The 18,634-nt window shown below is 40.9% G+C and overlaps 1 protein-coding gene across 1 annotated transcript in view; it reads left to right on the forward strand.

The window, feature by feature from the left end:
* The first annotated feature begins 816 nt into the window (after positions 1-816).
* Positions 817-18,634, forward strand: part of mgat5 (alpha-1,6-mannosylglycoprotein 6-beta-N-acetylglucosaminyltransferase) — a 65,677-nt gene continuing 47,859 nt past the window's right edge. Inside the window, exons 1-3 of the mRNA XM_019868490.1 lie at positions 817-1,129; positions 10,159-10,323; positions 18,061-18,137. Of these exons, the coding sequence (XP_019724049.1) occupies positions 889-1,129; positions 10,159-10,323; positions 18,061-18,137 (483 nt within the window). The 5' untranslated portion in view covers positions 817-888. The remainder of the gene's footprint in view (positions 1,130-10,158; positions 10,324-18,060; positions 18,138-18,634) is intronic.

Genomic DNA, 18,634 nt, shown 5'->3' on the forward strand with positions numbered 1-18,634 from the left:
ACAGGTTTTCCAGCTACGTCCATGAACATGTACTTCGACTCCCACCTTGTTTGAAACCCCCGGTTCTCAGTGTCCACCTTCCGTTTTGCCATTTTTGATGGGTATCTGAAAGCTAATGTCACTGTTATGGGAACGACTGCGAGACTAATAAATATTTAAATAAAGCGGCCGACTGCTTGGCGCGTCACCGTTGCATTGTGGGAAATGTAGTATTGGTGCGTGTAAAAGATCTGCGGGCTCTCGGCTTGCTGCGGTCCGCGGGCCGGTTCTAATAATAAATCAGTATCATCCCGGGGGCCACTGAAAACATTCTCGCGGGCCGGATTTGGCCCGCGGGCCGGCACTTTGACATATGTGTTGTATAACTTATCAAATCAGGTTGTCACATGCATGTCCATCATGATCTTATTGAGGAGGGGGAGAAGATAATGGAGATCCCCTGCTTACTAATGTTTGGTTTTTACCCAATCCCCTGCCTATTTGCGTGTTTTGTTTTCTTTTTTTTCTGCATTGGTAATTATGAGTGTCAATTATATGCAGATTTTCGCCATTCGTGATTGGCTTCTTTTTTTAATCCTCTGGAAATAGCCGGATCCATTTTTTCGCACAATTTCTAATTACTGATTGACAATCCCAACGATCAACTAACCTGGCCCCTCCTCTGTCTTTTCTGCTGTAGAATGAAGAAGGTTGGCGCCTGAGATGCTGCGTTGTCATCAACATGGGGCAAAGAAGGAAATCACATTAGTGAGGACCTGCGTCCAACAAACATCATAGCCCCACAGACAGCCAGCCATGCCTTACTGCCCCTCCTGATCTCCACCTGGACCGTTGCAGCTGCCCTGTTCTTTAACCATAGACACCTCACTCGCTCGCCGTCTAGTGAGCATGGCTACACCTTTCTTGTGGAAGCTGTCGTCCCAAAAGCTCGGCTTTTTCCTGGTCAGCTTTGGGTTTATCTGGGGCATGATGCTGCTACATTTCACCATCCAGCAGCGAGCCAGCCATGAGAACAGCGCGATGCTCCGGCAACAGATCCTGGACCTCAGCAAGCGTTACATCAAGGCACTAGCTGAGGAGAACCAAAGTGTCATGGATGGGCCTTACGTGGGCACCGTGACTGCCTATGGTGAGTGCTGTCCATAAAACCAAAATGTCACCCATGATAAGGGTATAAACTCAAGCGTTTTACTTGACATATTTTCCCACAAAACTTTGGAACTCGTGATTGTACTTGTGGGGTTTTCGACTTCGATTCCAAGATTCTTCCAAAAATAGTTTTACCCAGAACTTGATATCACCTAAAATGTGTATCTTGGCACAAAGTAAATCACTTCTTATGCATCGCAATTTAAAGTTTAAAAATAATGGCTGTATTCCCAAAATGGGTTGAACAGTACAGTACAGTACTCTTAGCAAACCTAAATTGATGAAAAAAAAAAAAAATTAGTATGCAGCCCTCAAAACTCAAAATTAAAACTCAATACTTTAATTCAAAAGAGTGTGAACCAACCCAAATAACGATGGCATTAAGAATATTTAATCTCCTAATCTACTTTCTCGGTTCCCCAGCCTGCCTGATTCATCTGGTTACATACTGATTCATTTCCGCTTTTCGGGCATGTGTGCTTAGTGTTTGGCTGTTGTATTATTTTTGCTGTAAACAGTTAATTTACCTGCTAATTTGCTGTTGATAGTTGGTTACTCTTTGTTCCAACTCAGTTCGAGACAGATTCTGTTCAATGTAGTGATGCGCAATATGAGAACTTCCAACCGATAACCGATAATTTCTTGATTTGTATTGTCAATTTTGATCATCGAGATTTATGTATGCGGACCGACACAGTGTTTCACTCTCTGAGCTCGACGCATGCGCCGATGCATCGGTGTTGGTGGACCCATCACTAGCTTTTATTGCTTTGAGATATTGGACAACTGGAGTAATTAGAAAGGCAATATTATATACTATCTATATTTTTATATTAAAAATATTTACAATAACTTCATGTTCATTTTTTTTTTTTTTTGTGCTGGCGTTAGCCTAGTAACCGTAAATTAGCACGCTGCCATTCCCCAAATGGGAAAACGGCGCTGTTCTGATTTTGGTGTGTCAAATAAATTCTAACATGTTTCCACATAACGCCCTGCAATGTGCCCACATACTATTCATTGCTGTTTGGTGCATTAAATGAGTATTTCTATGGATGTTTGAGTTGTGCTATTGTCAGAGTGGTCATTGAACACACCTAGAGTCAACTGACAAAAGCGATTGATTCCAGTACTGTACTTGCTTGCCACGCAGCTGTCGATCATTGAATGCAAGCACCTTTTTTTCTGCAAAACCTTGGTCATAAAGGTCAACTGGGAAGTAATTTTAGAAAATCCCAGATGAAATATTTTTGTCACAAGTAATACATTAAAACAAAATACATTACTATGGAAAGTGTATAAAGCCAGTCAGAAATCGATTCGGAAAGCGACATTTCAAGAGTATCTGAGGGGATCCATGTGTTTGAAGAGTTGGAGAGAGAGGAGGTTGCTGGAAAGATGTATATTGGACCATACATGTACGAGCCAGATGCTCAGGATGCGGAAAATGTTGTGCCCGAATGGCCGGACTTGGAGTGGAGATGAGACCCATCGGGATTGGAAGAACGATAAGCTATATTGGCTGTGGTTATTAGCTTAGCGTTATTGTTTGCAATTCGATTGCTGTGTTGTGCTATAAATTGCGCATGATGGGATTACCTATATGGTCCATGTATTCCCGCTGGCACTGAGAGCACACGTCATATTGGGTTGGTGTCCCACATTGTCATTGCTAAGGTCTTTCTGTTGTGTTGTCCGCCACTGCGCACCTTGTATCGACAGCATTGTTAGTTGTAAACCATTACAGAGGTTTCTATGCATGCACTCATATAGTTTGAATGTTTTTGTACAGGATTACATCCATGTACGCATATACTACATTGAATCGAATGTTTTTATAAACAATAGCCAGTTATTCATTGATTAGCACACCGACCTTTTTTGCAAATCCGGTTGAGAAAACAGCCAATTTCTAAGTGCTTGTAACAAAGAATGCTTGTCAACATTGGCGAGGAGTTCATTCGCCTTACAACACAGGTGTCAAAGTCCTGTCCTCGAGGGCATGTTTTCCATCTCTCCCTGCTGCAACACACCTGATCCAAATGATCAGCTCATCAGTAAGCTCTCTAGGAGCCTGATAGTGAATCCTGATCATTTGAGTGGTCCATTTTCATGCCCTATTCTCTTCTTTGGGCCACAACTGTTTGCCTGAATGTAAACAGTGGATCGCCACACAGCGCCGAGGAATTTCTCCTACTAACGCAATCACAATGGCAAAGAGCAGTTAACGGGACAATCAACAATGTAGTACAGGGGTGCCCAAAGTTTTTTGACCGAAGATCTACTTTTCGATCAACCAACCTCTCGCGATCAACCCGTTACCGCGCACGCGCGCATACGCACGCACGCACGCACAGACGCATGCCATGATGAGCAATAGCCTGACGCTGAGGCATGCGACACACTTAGGCAGCCTGTTAACGACCGTAGCTCACGCGTACCATTTTAAAATGCTTCTCTCGGCCCTCCAGATTCCCATTCTTTGCCCGTCCCCTCGGTGAATTGTACAAAACAAACCCTGAATGAGAATAATGATAACGATAACAGATATCGCGCAACAACTCTGATCACAAGCTGCAACTGCAGACTGATGAGCGCTAACAACTTCCGGTGACGCAGGTCACGCGTCACCGTAGGTTAAAGATGACCTGCTTTATTTTATTTTCTTCTTTAAATACTTTTTGTGAAAGTGAGACTGATTAGGGTGCAGTGTGCATTAATACAAAAAATATATTACTAACATGCACAGAGACACAAATGTTTTTGTTTTTTTTTTCCGTCTATACCAGGGGTGTCAAACTCCGGTCCTGGAGGGCCGGTGTCCTGCATGTTTTCCAAGTCTCCCTGTTGCAACACACCTGATTCAAATGAACAGGTTCAATGTCAGGCTTGCGCAGAGCTTGCTGATGATCTGATCATTTGAATCAGGTGTGTTGCAACAGGGAGACTTGGAAAACATGCAGGACACCGGCCCTCCAGGACCGGCTGATTTTGGTGTGTCAAATAAATTCTAACATGTTTCCACATAACGCCCTGCAATGTGCCCACATACTATTCATTGCTGTTTGGTGCATTAAATGAGTATTTCTATGGATGTTTGAGTTGTGCTATTGTCAGAGTGGTCATTGAACACACCTAGAGTCAACTGACAAAAGCGATTGATTCCAGTACTGTACTTGCTTGCCACGCAGCTGTCGATCATTGAATGCAAGCACCTTTTTTTCTGCAAAACCTTGGTCATAAAGGTCAACTGGGAAGTAATTTTAGAAAATCCCAGATGAAATATTTTTGTCACAAGTAATACATTAAAACAAAATACATTACTATGGAAAGTGTATAAAGCCAGTCAGAAATCGATTCGGAAAGCGACATTTCAAGAGTATCTGAGGGGATCCATGTGTTTGAAGAGTTGGAGAGAGAGGAGGTTGCTGGAAAGATGTATATTGGACCATACATGTACGAGCCAGATGCTCAGGATGCGGAAAATGTTGTGCCCGAATGGCCGGACTTGGAGTGGAGATGAGACCCATCGGGATTGGAAGAACGATAAGCTATATTGGCTGTGGTTATTAGCTTAGCGTTATTGTTTGCAATTCGATTGCTGTGTTGTGCTATAAATTGCGCATGATGGGATTACCTATATGGTCCATGTATTCCCGCTGGCACTGAGAGCACACGTCATATTGGGTTGGTGTCCCACATTGTCATTGCTAAGGTCTTTCTGTTGTGTTGTCCGCCACTGCGCACCTTGTATCGACAGCATTGTTAGTTGTAAACCATTACAGAGGTTTCTATGCATGCACTCATATAGTTTGAATGTTTTTGTACAGGATTACATCCATGTACGCATATACTACATTGAATCGAATGTTTTTATAAACAATAGCCAGTTATTCATTGATTAGCACACCGACCTTTTTTGCAAATCCGGTTGAGAAAACAGCCAATTTCTAAGTGCTTGTAACAAAGAATGCTTGTCAACATTGGCGAGGAGTTCATTCGCCTTACAACACAGGTGTCAAAGTCCTGTCCTCGAGGGCATGTTTTCCATCTCTCCCTGCTGCAACACACCTGATCCAAATGATCAGCTCATCAGTAAGCTCTCTAGGAGCCTGATAGTGAATCCTGATCATTTGAGTGGTCCATTTTCATGCCCTATTCTCTTCTTTGGGCCACAACTGTTTGCCTGAATGTAAACAGTGGATCGCCACACAGCGCCGAGGAATTTCTCCTACTAACGCAATCACAATGGCAAAGAGCAGTTAACGGGACAATCAACAATGTAGTACAGGGGTGCCCAAAGTTTTTTGACCGAAGATCTACTTTTCGATCAACCAACCTCTCGCGATCAACCCGTTACCGCGCACGCGCGCATACGCACGCACGCACGCACAGACGCATGCCATGATGAGCAATAGCCTGACGCTGAGGCATGCGACACACTTAGGCAGCCTGTTAACGACCGTAGCTCACGCGTACCATTTTAAAATGCTTCTCTCGGCCCTCCAGATTCCCATTCTTTGCCCGTCCCCTCGGTGAATTGTACAAAACAAACCCTGAATGAGAATAATGATAACGATAACAGATATCGCGCAACAACTCTGATCACAAGCTGCAACTGCAGACTGATGAGCGCTAACAACTTCCGGTGACGCAGGTCACGCGTCACCGTAGGTTAAAGATGACCTGCTTTATTTTATTTTCTTCTTTAAATACTTTTTGTGAAAGTGAGACTGATTAGGGTGCAGTGTGCATTAATACAAAAAATATATTACTAACATGCACAGAGACACAAATGTTTTTGTTTTTTTTTTCCGTCTATACCAGGGGTGTCAAACTCCGGGCCTGGAGGGCCGGTGTCCTGCATGTTTTCCAAGTCTCCCTGTTGCAACACACCTGATTCAAATGAACAGGTTCAATGTCAGGCTTGCGCAGAGCTTGCTGATGATCTGATCATTTGAATCAGGTGTGTTGCAACAGGGAGACTTGGAAAACATGCAGGACAGCGGCCCTCCAGGACCGGAATTTGACACCCCTGGTCTATACCCTTCGGATCAACTTGGGACCAGTCTTTTTATCATCGCGGTGGACGTAATGGGCACCCCTGATGTAGTACAATGGCTGACTGACACTCGGCGTTCTGCAAATGACGTCAACGGCCGGAGATGGCGGAACTAAAGCATTTTCATCGTTAAGCACATTTGCTATGGGACTAACTATGAACCTGGGTGGAAACTATGCTTGAAATAGTTTTAGCTCTAAGTATTACTCAAAAGATGGTTGGCCAAGTTCACTTCACTGTTGACCTTTAAAACAACTACCGCAGTGTGCAGCAAAAAATAAGTCCTACAACAAAAAAAATCAAACAAATACTGTATATGGATATCAATAGATCAGTACCTTACTGAACTTTTATTTTGTAGTTGGACCTCTGGAGCAATCATTGTGGCGGCTGACTTTGAATTAAGGCTGGCCAGACCAATGCGACAGAGCAATGACTTGAATTGGAGGCCAACATTCCATTTTCGGTGCTCAGGCGCAGCACATATGTACACTCCTGTGTCCAAACCACCACATTAATATCTAAATTTACTATATTAAATATATTGGAATAAAAGTACGGTACACACCTTTTTCACAGCACCCGGTCTAGTTCACTGTCTTCTTTATTGTCGACCCTGACATGAGTGCTTATGGTGTTGCACGGGATCGGGCGTGTCACCTGACCTTTCCTTTTTTTTTTCTGTGCTGCTCAGCAGCAGTTGTTCGCCTCTTGTGCCCTGGATGCTTTGGCACTTGTAGTCTAAAGAATTGACATCATAATTGAAGGAGATTTTGCTAAAGGGCAAAATGGCGGCTGTGCATGTTGTAAGCCTTTATTGCTCTAATCCTTGTTGTGCTTAGAAAGGTCATCTTGTCTTTGTTCTGTTGTATGGTTCACTATCGGGTACGGTAGTTATACGGATAAAACAATGAATGTCTAGAACTTCCAGTGCAGTGAAAAAGAATTTGCCCCCTTATCGGTTTCTGTATTCTTTGCATAAATATCACACTCAAAGGTTTCAGTTTGTCAAACCAGTTTTAATGTCACACAGAGGAAGTATAGGAAATATAAATCCGGAAGGAGAATGTCCGAACATCAGTTTACACCCTCAAACTCAAGTGCTCTTGGATCATGCAGCAGGACAACGATCTGAAACACACCAGTAAGTCCATCTATGAATGCCTCAAAAAAAAAGAAAAAAAACAACGGTTTTGGAGTGGCCAGGTGAAAGTCTGGTTTTAAATATAATTGAGATGCTGTGGCGTAACCTTAAATCCTCGAACACCCTTCAATATGGCCGAGTTGAAGCAATTATGCAAAGAAGAGTAGGCCAAAATTCCTCCACAGCAATGTGATCAACTCATCACTAATTATCTCAAATGCTTGAATTGAATTTGAATTTGTCTTTTATTTGGTCTCCCAGAGGAGAAACTTGTCTCGGAGGACAGGCCCTCCGTGCTGCTACATGCATTGAGCAATACATATCACATACACTACACACCCATACATTGGACAGTACATACAATGCAGGACAATATATTCTCTGCACACCTTGGACAATACATTACAGACATATGCACACCCCGCACTACCCTTATGTCCCCTTCCTTGTTTGTCTGCCTCCCTCTAATTGTTTGTTAATTAAGCTGATAGCCTTCGGTATGAATAAGTTTTTATATCGGTTTAATTTGCAGATATGAGTCCTATACCTCCTTCCTGAGTTTAGGCACTCGAATTGGGAGTGGAGCACATGGGAAGGATTGTCTAAAACAGGGGTGTCAAACTCATTTTTGCCAAGGGCCACGTTGAAGTGACCATTTTCCTTGGAGGGCCGTTATGACTGTGAAAGCATTTAAAAAAGTCAAGAATAATGGTTGATTCAACGATTGTTTAAGTTACTGTAATGACGGGTTTGGTGACAAGAGAATGCGAATCTCTCTTATTGATTACATATGAGAAATTGAAATTTTGGTCCAGATTTTAGCAATCAAGGTAGAACTTGACATGTTTGATTTGCTTTCGCGGGCCACATAAAATGATTTGGCGGGCCAGATCTGGCCCCCGGGCCTTTAGTTTGACACCTGTGGTCTAAAATGTTGTTGGCCTGTTGAATAACGGACTGGACATATATTTCCTGGGGAGCAGGGGGTGAGGGCTGCCCGATTACCTTCCCTGCTGTCTGATTTCCGTTATTGCCGCCAAGGGTGTCACAAGCTGTTAGTAGTTTCAGAGGGCAATTACTTTTTCACATAAAGACAGGCAGGTGTGAATTTTTCACCCCTTGCTCAATGAAATTATCATTTAGAAACTACATTTGGTATTTAATTGGGTTGACTCTGTGTGTTATTAAAATTGGTTTAATGAAGTGAAACCTTTGCGTATGTGATCAATATGCAAAGAACACAGAAATCAGGAAGGGGGCAAATACTTTTCCGCGGCCCTCTATGTCCGTTTGTCACAGTACTGTTCAAGCCAAAGGGAACTCGTTCATGGCTCGAGCAGGCATTTTGCCACTGTTAAGCGCAAGAAAAACAATTATTAGGCCAGGCACAAATGTGTCCTTAGGTTTCTATTGGTCATCGGCTCACCTCTCAACAGTGTGCGCAAAGACAAATGGAAGCATGGGTCACAGAACAGGTGTATACACTGAGGATACAAAGCCTTTGTGCACGCCATTATTGTGAAACATGAGCTTGTCTTTTGTTGTATAGAGCATCATTTGCATGAACATTTACTGTCAAGGCAGACAGAGGAAAAGCACAGAAATTTGACTAGCTTCAGCAGCAACTAGTGTATTACAAACTCCAATTTCAATGAAATACATTGGACATTGTGCAAAGCGTAAATAAGAGTAAAGTACAATAATCTGCAAATCCTTTTTCAGCCAATACAGTGTTCCGCCACGACTTCACGGTTCAGTTATTGCGGCTTCACTTTATCGCGGGTTTTCATTTGTGACCATAACGTCATCCCACGTTCTAAACCAACCAGCAGCTTGTGCTTCAACTGTTTCCAGCTTGACTGCCTGACACACTAAGGTACAGGAACGCACAGCAGGCACTCATCGGCACTGTATTTTTGGTGCACTCTGAATAACCAAATGGCACATTTGAACTACACTCTTGAGTTTCTGAAGTGTCGGTGGGAAGCAGTGCCCGCTCGGAGTGAACACGCCCTGGAGCTCATCACAACCTGGATCTCGTCGCCCCCCCAAATTTCCATTCCCTCACCGTGGGTGCATTCGGAAATGCACTTCGAGCACAGTGCTTCACTGAAAGTGTTCAGAAACTCAGAACGTTGTTCAAATGTGCCTTTTGTTATCCACATTGCTCCAAAAATGGAGCCCAGTGCAGGCAGTACAAAGAAAGTAAACAGCTATTTTCCAAAATTAATGTAAGTGGAGCGCGCTCTGCACCCTGGCGGTAAATCACGATGACGAAACATCAGATCACATTTGTAAACAGCTTTTCTGGTCTCCAGGAAATTTGGAAAATTTTTTGAACATCAACATTTCATTGTGACCAAGCAAAACTGTTTGCGACAGTTAAAATTTTAATTAAAAAAAATTTAATTAAAACAAGTTAAAATTAAAATAACATTAATTTATTTACTTGTTGTCTTCTACTTTCTCTCTTTCATAGTTTTGCTGCTGTAAATTGGGAATTTCTCCACTGTGAGACAAATAAAGGTTTTCTTATCTTATCTTATCTTATCTTAAAACGGCTGGCAAAAATCTTTGCGACTGTTAATGAACCCAGGAATGTGCATGAACACTGTGCCGTTTGAGAAATTAATCATTTTTGTTTGATTCAGTTTTTTTTTTTTTTTTTTTAATCAAGCGAAGCCAAAGTCAAAATAAAGATGAACATTCAATTCATCATCCCGTGAACATTTATTAGTATCTATTTATTCTTTGAGTGATTAAAGATGCCAGTGTTGACTGCACTGATGCCCGTTTCTTCCAGACTTAAAGAAGACCCTCGCAGTGCTGCTAGATAACATCATGCTCAGGCTGACCAAGCTCGAGTCGAAAGTTGAGAACATCTACAATGGCACAGGAAGTAATCTGACCAATGGCTCCAGCACCTCCACACCAAACTCCAACAATCCAGAAAAAGTCAATGTGGCAGGTATGTCTCACACTAGATTGTGAGCAAGGTTTATTTCGCTATTCCCACTTTGTAGAATGCACACCTGGCATATTACCGGCCAACATTGTGGAAAATAATTGAAATAAGATCCTTTCATCTAGTACATTGATTTTCAGTTAGTTTTTAAAGAACACATTCATAATTTGTGGTAAAATGACTGTTAATGTAACTGCTGAGGCTCACACTAGCTTACCTTATTCATAGCCGGACGCCGTTTATGGTGTTTCCACTTTGCATCAGCGATTTCATCTTTCTTAATCCCATCAGTTTCTTCCTAAGCGGAATGTGTCGCCTTTTTGTGGCCAACAGATTTATGGAGTGATGTAAATGCAGAGTGGTGTACATTTGTGGTCCAAAATGGGTGTTGCAATTTATGGTTTTGTTTTTTTTCAAATTGGACCCCAACACTCTTTCAAATTCGGGAATTATTGCATGCAGGTTTGATTGGTCCGGTCTTTATTCATGACTTCTTTTGCTTAAAACACAAAGATAATTTGTTTGCTTTCATGGAGTACCAAAGATATCAGAACATATTCACATTTGAGTGAACATCAGAGGGTGTAGACTATCTAAATTTATGCTTTCAAAAATTGTCCAGGACCTTTTCTTGCTTTCCATTTTGTGTGCAATAAGCTTGGTGGCAGCAACGATATTCCCCACTTTTAATGCATAGATTTTTTTAAAATTATTGTACGACCGAAGGTGTCTAATTAGGTGTTTCGTTTTACTCTGTATTTAAAAAATATGCTTACAAAGTAATTAAGCGCAAAGAAGCAATGCCATTGATGGAGACACTGAGGTGAGGGACATTCTGGCATCAGGATTTTCTGAATTGTTTCATTGTATGTTTTTCAGTTTCTTTTTGTAAATGTTTTTTTTTCCAGTGAAGAGGAACAATAGCTTCGACTGTCACTCCCGCCTTTGTCAGAGCTGTCACCGTCTCAAAACTTGTTTTACAAAAAGACAAGAGTGATGTGTGTCGTTTGAAAAGTAAAGAAAAACAGCTCAAGAGAATAGATCCACTAAGCTCTACCAAGCTCCAGCTATTGCACGCAACTTCTTTTCCCCCCATTCGTAGCCGCAATCTAGACCTAACATGGACAAAAAAAGCTTCGTGTTCCGATGAAATGGGTCTAATGGCCGCACAAAATACTAATTCGTGGGTTAAATTCTCATGCATGACTGACATCTGGCACACAATTTGTGCCAGCTGCCTCGTGCCTGGTGATGCTTTGTGCCAAGTTTTGCAGAATGTCTTTGTATCTTATTACGGACGCTTAAAGTGCCTTGTTCTCAGCCATCATTGGGGTTCACGCCTGAAGAGCGAGGAGGAGAAAATAAATTCCAAGTGTTGAGAACTGGCTGTCGCGGTGGGCTGAGGATGCGCTCGCTGCTGTCGAGGCTGCTTTACAGCTCACATCTCTCAGAAGTGCCTCTGGGGAGGCTCCCAAACCTCTCGTGAGGTAGTAGTTTCTAAATAAATAAATGAAGGTGTTTATAATTGTGCGAAGGGTAAAATCAGGTCAAATGTGTTATTTTTTTACAGAACAATATTTGTTTTATGTCTGAATTAGTTTAGGCTCAAGTTGAATGCAAAAGAAGCATTGTAAATATTCCAAATTGTTCGTGGCACAAAGTGTCATATTGGTTAAACTTATCCAGTAAAAAAACAAAAAAACAAAACCCTCTCTAATTGATGGAATAAAAGCGAGCTGATGTCCTGGTAGGAATGATGAAAGTTAGAACCTGTTCTCCAGCTCTTTGTTTAAAGTGGCTCTGTCAATTCTTATAAGGTATGCAAATACTACAACAGAGTCCCTGAAAAGGGAAAATAAATGTCTTGTAAATTTGACACACTGCACACCAGGAATGTTGTTGACAACCCTGCTGAATTTTTTTGATTAAAAAAAAAATCTCAATCTGCTGAATACACTTTATAGTGCCTTTGGTTTCTTGACGTACTTTAAAAGTAAAAATCCTACTTTCCTAACCGAGGATGGATTACAGATCACGGGTGCACACTGGATATGCTGTATTGAAGATAGTGAAGTGGGAACGCAAACTAACGCATTTTTATCATTCATTCCAATCACCCAATGAAAAGTCGATAAGAGAACTGATAAAGAATTGGATCAGTAGGTAATCGATAAATTCTGATCAATTTCATCCCTAACTGCAGGTTTGTTGCAGTATTTTGTCATTTTTCAAAATCATCCTGATGGACTGTATTTAGATTCTGACTGACCCGATTTTGGCTTGCAGGCTGTATTTTTTACAGCTCTGTCCTACACCAATAAAGTTGCTATTTCTGCGGGTGCTGATTGTTTCTATTCCCAGAAGAAGCTTCAGCTGTTGAACTACAGCGTTAGGAGCACAAGTGGACTATTTAGAATTTGATCTGCCAGGAAAATGCTCTCACAGGGCCTTCTTAGACTTATATAATAGCTTGTGGTCTTCATTATGTCCTGAAAAGCCTGTTGACTTTCCCAGTGTCCTGATCAATAACAATAACTACACGTACAAAAAAAACCCCAACACCACTCAGTGCCAATAAATGGCTGAGAAATGCTTTCTGTCAGCACCATCCCAAACCCATTCCCATAAAGCCCATCAGTCGCCTGCATACTCGAAAATTAATAGTAGAGTTTCAGATTATTTTAGTTCGTATGTACACAGTTCTGTGACTTCATAATTTATTTAAATGTTTAGTCTGAGCCCACTACTGAACAAGGTACAAATTAGTCGCACAGAGGATATGACTGAGACTGTGAAGAGTACTGTTATAGTTTCTACATGCTGGAGGGGTCACAATTTTTCATCCGTGCTACTGGGAGGGCCACATAGTGTAGGACCATGTACTTCCTAACCAGATGTATGATAAAAATGCTATTTTAATATTGAAATAAGAGCAAAATACATCCTTCATTTTTGATCATCCATTTTTCATTGCATGCATAAAAGATCCACTCTCTTAAACCAACAACAGCGTTTGAAGCAAAATATAAAATAAGGAGGGCAAAAGGCTCTCTTCCATAAACTACAACCATAACAGAACTCTCATCTCGTTAACATTTTGAACGATAAACTTAGTTTTGGAACAGATTTAGACTATTTCAATGGTTAAAACAATGATACGACAGCTCATATTTGACAGATTTAGCACCAGAAGCATGTTCCTCTCAGCATGTCAATGTCAAATGACTTGATTGCACAAACCACATGTAACCCTTGTGCTGCAATTTCTACGATGTTTGTAACACATGGGTTACCCCATACGTTACAATTTCTACAATTTTTGTAGATTTTTGCATATTGTCATCTTTAAATCAAAGACACAGCATAAAAAGTGTGTGATATGAAATATTCCAATTCATGTTTTATTTATATAGATTTATATTTATGTTTTGGTCATAGCACAATACCGCTTTTATTGTCCATAGAGGGCAAAAATACAAAGAAAAAATATAAGAACTATATGTGTATGTATAGCACTGATGCCACTGAACATGTCGAGTGGTTGAAAGTGAAATAAATATTCAGGAATAATACTTTTACAATTTTTGTAAAATTGTATGTTGCGTTATATAAACTTATTTAGATCGACTGCAGCACATGGGTTATTAAATTAAACAACGTTCTCAATGACATCAAATCAAACTCAATTTTTCGTCATCTCATCTGCTCATAACGTCGCATTTCTTAGTCCAAGCTTGGCTACCCTTGGAAGGTAATTTTAAAAAGACACAGAATGTTCACCTCAAACTGCATTTCTCTTGCACCATTTACAGGAAATACATGTTTCCTCAGAACAGGCCCTCAAGAGGAAGTGAAACATTTCTCAGTGAGATTAATGCAATGTAAAATGGGTCCATCATTGACCTTCCTCGCCCCAATTTAAATTCCCACCACAATCAGTTCCTCAGTCGCATGACACAAACCCGACTTTGGTCACATCTCTGCAGCGTGCTGTAAAAGTGGAAAATGAGTGAAACATGAGTCAGAGCTGAGCAATGGGTGGACCGTAGCAAGATTTCTTTTGTCCCTGAACTACTCTTGTTTTAAAATCCTTAATCCACCTTGTGGATCTCTTCATCTGATTATCAAATTGCTCTCGCAGAAAAAATCCAGATGGATTTTGGACACGTTCTAACAATGGCAAAGAGAGAAAAAAGGAAACCATGGCTTATTTTGCTCCAGGACCTTACTGAGTTTTTTTTTTCCCCCTATTCCGGGAAGCACCTCTGTTTTCATAAACACCAGTGTTTAATATGCCTTTTGGTGGACAGCTTGCCTCAAGTAGCAGCAAGTGTCTCTAGTGCTATAAGATTCTATTGCCTCTTCATGATTCTAGTTAGATAGGATCAGCAACAGAGCTCCCCAGCCCTCATTTCCTTCCGCTCCCACCCCTAAGTGCCTCAACATTTGCAGTTTATGACTGTTGCTGTAATGTCTTCAGTCAAGCAGCCAGATTTGCGTTTAACTGCTGAACTTCTTCAGGATCAAAACCAAAGGTTACACTGGCTGTTGTTGCAATGCACATTTAAAATTAGCACTGTGAGAGTATCAGGGAAACGTCTCAAGTGAGCATTTTTCACAGATTTTATATGAGGTTGGGGCGCCCTGATTGGATTAAACCACGATGACGGTTGAAGAAGCATCTTTCTAAAAGACTGCTGTTAAGCTCGTAGTGCAGACACTTTAGGTTATTTGAGGGGAAGGTTTCACTTCTGTACAGCAGCTGCTTAGTATCCAAGGAATACAGGAGAATAAAAAGCAAACCACATTTAATATAAACCAGATGTCCTCAATACGATTTTGAGTTTGTCAAATATTAGATTACCTCATATACTTGAATGATCTCATCTGTTTTCAGCCTTTTGTATTTTTTTTCTGGACTTCCGCAGAACCCATTAAGTCATCCATCCTCTCTTTTCACTTTTGAGTGCTATCTTTGTTTTGGTTGCTTTTATCATTTGTATAATTCTCTACTTTAGCTCCAACCTTGATTTGTTGTTGCACCCATCTGCTTTCATGACACCCTGTTTAATGTTAGCAAGCTCATTGTTGGTGGGCATTATAAGCAATCAGCCATCCACTCTGGAGAGGTGAAGGAGTATTTAAACCAGGGGTGTCAAACATACGGCCCGCGGGCCGGATCCGGCCCGCAAAGGAGTTTAATCCGGCCCGCGAGATGATTATGTAAAGCATCGGTGTCAAACATACGGCCCGCGGGCCGGAACCGGCCCGCAAGTAGGTTCAATCAGGCCCACAGGATAATGTAAAAGTGAAAAAAATGCATTAAAGACACAGATTTAATATTTTTAATCAGGTGCAATTCATTGAGTATCCGCAAGGGGACACTGTTTTGATCAGAGAAGAAGACAACAGCAGCCTCAGTCTGTCACTGAGACAGACCCATGACAGCAGACGTTATCAATAGCACTCTCACATTTACACATTTAATAGCACTCTCCTTAGTTTGTAAGGTGTAGGCAGGGATTACATTTAGATTTTATATGCACGTGTAAATGCTTTAAAACTTGCTTTCTTCATGAATCTTGTTTAATCTTAAAGTGCATTACTCTATTTTTCAATACCAATTACTTGTTAAAGTTTGTACAATCAGTGGGATCAGTTGCAATGCATATATGTGAATGATAAAAGTAAATTGCACATTTGTCGAAGGAAATGTAAGGTGCTTCATGAAATGTTTTGTAAAAGATATGTTCATTAAATTTCAATATTTTCCGAATGTTCTTGTGCTTCTTTATACCAAAACAAAGGAAAGACATATTGTTTTGGTTATTTATAGCAAAGTATTGTATCATTTTAATGGTCCGGCCCACTTGACATCTACCGAGGCCGTATGTGGCCCACCATGTGAAATGAGTTTGACACCCCTGATTTAAACAATGACACCACCACCTCCTCCATATTTGAACCTGAAGGGAGCTATATTTAGCTGCTTCACAGCAGTGGCCCCTTCTGCTTGATTAAAGCGAGGAGAAAATTTAACATTCCTTGGTTCACTCGCTGAATGATGGAGCATCATCTTGTTCTGTGCTTGTGGGTGCTGTAGGCTTCTACATAAAATAATTATGAATCCAAAGTCAGTTATTAGTGGACGATATTAAACGAAAGAAATGACCGAACAGTGATTGGCAGGCAATGTACATTTTACCGTTGTAGAGCAAACTGGGGTAAAATCACTGAAGTCAGCTTTTAGTTTTACACACACACACACACACACACACACACACACACACACACACACACACACACACACACACACACACTATATATATATATATATAAAATGTATGTATGTGTATTAACATACACAAGCATGTAATAGGAATTGAATGATTACAATCATGTGATGAATCTTTTAAAAAATGACCTTTTTACTATCGATAGGCTTATAGTATTGATATGGCTTGACATCCTCTTTGCAACCCCAAGACGATGCGCTGTGTATTCTATCAATTTGACCAAAAAGTCTACCACACGTCATTGTTAGGCCTACCAACAGTTAACATCAGTAATACTACACCTTGTGACGAATTTTATTTTAATCATAAACTTACCATGTCTACAACTCGTAAATTATAGAATAAGTAAGACTGTTTCATAATATTTTTCATCGCTATTAGCCTTTACCTCTAATGAGCAACTTCAAGTACTTGCCTCGGAATCGTGCCTCCGTCGTATTTCTGTTTCGTGTTTTGTGCACACGTTACACGTCATCTTGGTTGTAAGCCCTTCTTTGGATGATTCAAAAGAAAAATCGACTGGCATTCCCATTTCTTAAATGTAGTAACTAATACATCTCTTTTTTTTTTTCGCCATCATCTCTATCCATCATCCAGGTGCTTTCTCGGCATGCGGACCAAAATAGCAACTCGCATGCGCACATAATGTTTCCTGTTCCGCCGTCCCAAGCAAAACAAAAGTAGAATTGAAGAAAAACACTCACCACGCCACAAACACACATACAAGCACAGTGAAATCGCATTGATCACACAGGAGAGATTCTATCACGTACAGTGAACTAGTGTGCGGTGATTTTTATGGGAAACGATTTTTCGGTACCGTAAAAATGATCCCACGGAAACGACACGCTACCGGAAACTATCGTTACCGTGAAATCCTCAGGCCTGTCATAATCACACCTTGGGACAATTCAGAGCATGTTTTTGATATGTGGGAGGGAACCAGAGTACCCGGAGAAAACCCAAGCAGGGCACAGAATGAACATGCAAATGCCATACAGGAAGGCTGGGGCCAGATTTGAACCCACTGCCTCTGCACTGTGAGGCAGAAGAGCTCAGGAGTCGCCCATCACTGGTACAGTAATTTCCATCATCAAAAACACATGGGGCTTATTTGTTTGTATTCAGTGTAAAAGATGTTGTGAGGCTTTTGGAGCAATGGAAGGCTCCTTTCAATATTGTCACTCCATGTAAAGATCAGCGGTGGTATTCACACCTCTGAAGGTCATTAAAAAGATGTTCTTGAATCAAAACCTCCTTTTAAGCCATGAGTGTTTATCCAGCTGCCATATTAGCTTCCACAGATACTAAGAATGTACCACGACTGGGTTTTTGTTCTTTGTCCAGGCCTGAAATGTGATGCTCATTGGAAAATAAAACGATTTGTAGCCAATCCCCTTGACCTTATTGATTTTCTCTCACTTTCCATCTCTATTCTCATCAGATCTTCTTAATGGAGCCCAGGAGAAGTGTGAGCTGCCCTCTTTGGATGGATTTCCTCACTGTGAGGGCAAGTTGAAGGTAAATTAAGTCCACACACAAAACAATGTTATTGACGTGTGAATTTCACTGTTGTACGAATTATAAAAAGTGAAATATCTGTAGGAATGATAACTTCATATTCCAAACCATACTGCATTCCACCTTCACTTTTGAATGTTGAACTCAAAGGGGAAATTCAAGACACTCGGATTCACAGCATGCTTTGTATTGCACACCACACACAGAACCAGACTACGCGGGTGGGCAAAATGTGCTGCACCAGTTGATGTGGGAGGGTGGACTGTCTATTCTCCCAAAATAACTTGAGATAACGAATGTGTTTAACATGTGCTGCAGTCGATCTAAATAAGTTTATATCACGCAACATACAATTTTACAAAAATTGTAAAAGTATTATTCCTGAATATTTATTTCACTTTCAACCACTCGACATGTTCAGTGGCATCAGTGCTATACATACACATATAGTTCTTATTTTTTTCTTTGTATTTTTGCCCTCTATGGACAATAAAAGC

Source organism: Hippocampus comes, unplaced genomic scaffold (genome assembly GCF_001891065.2).
Source record: "Hippocampus comes isolate QL1 unplaced genomic scaffold, H_comes_QL1_v1.1 scaffold41, whole genome shotgun sequence".
Taxonomy (NCBI): Eukaryota; Metazoa; Chordata; class Actinopteri; order Syngnathiformes; family Syngnathidae; genus Hippocampus; species Hippocampus comes.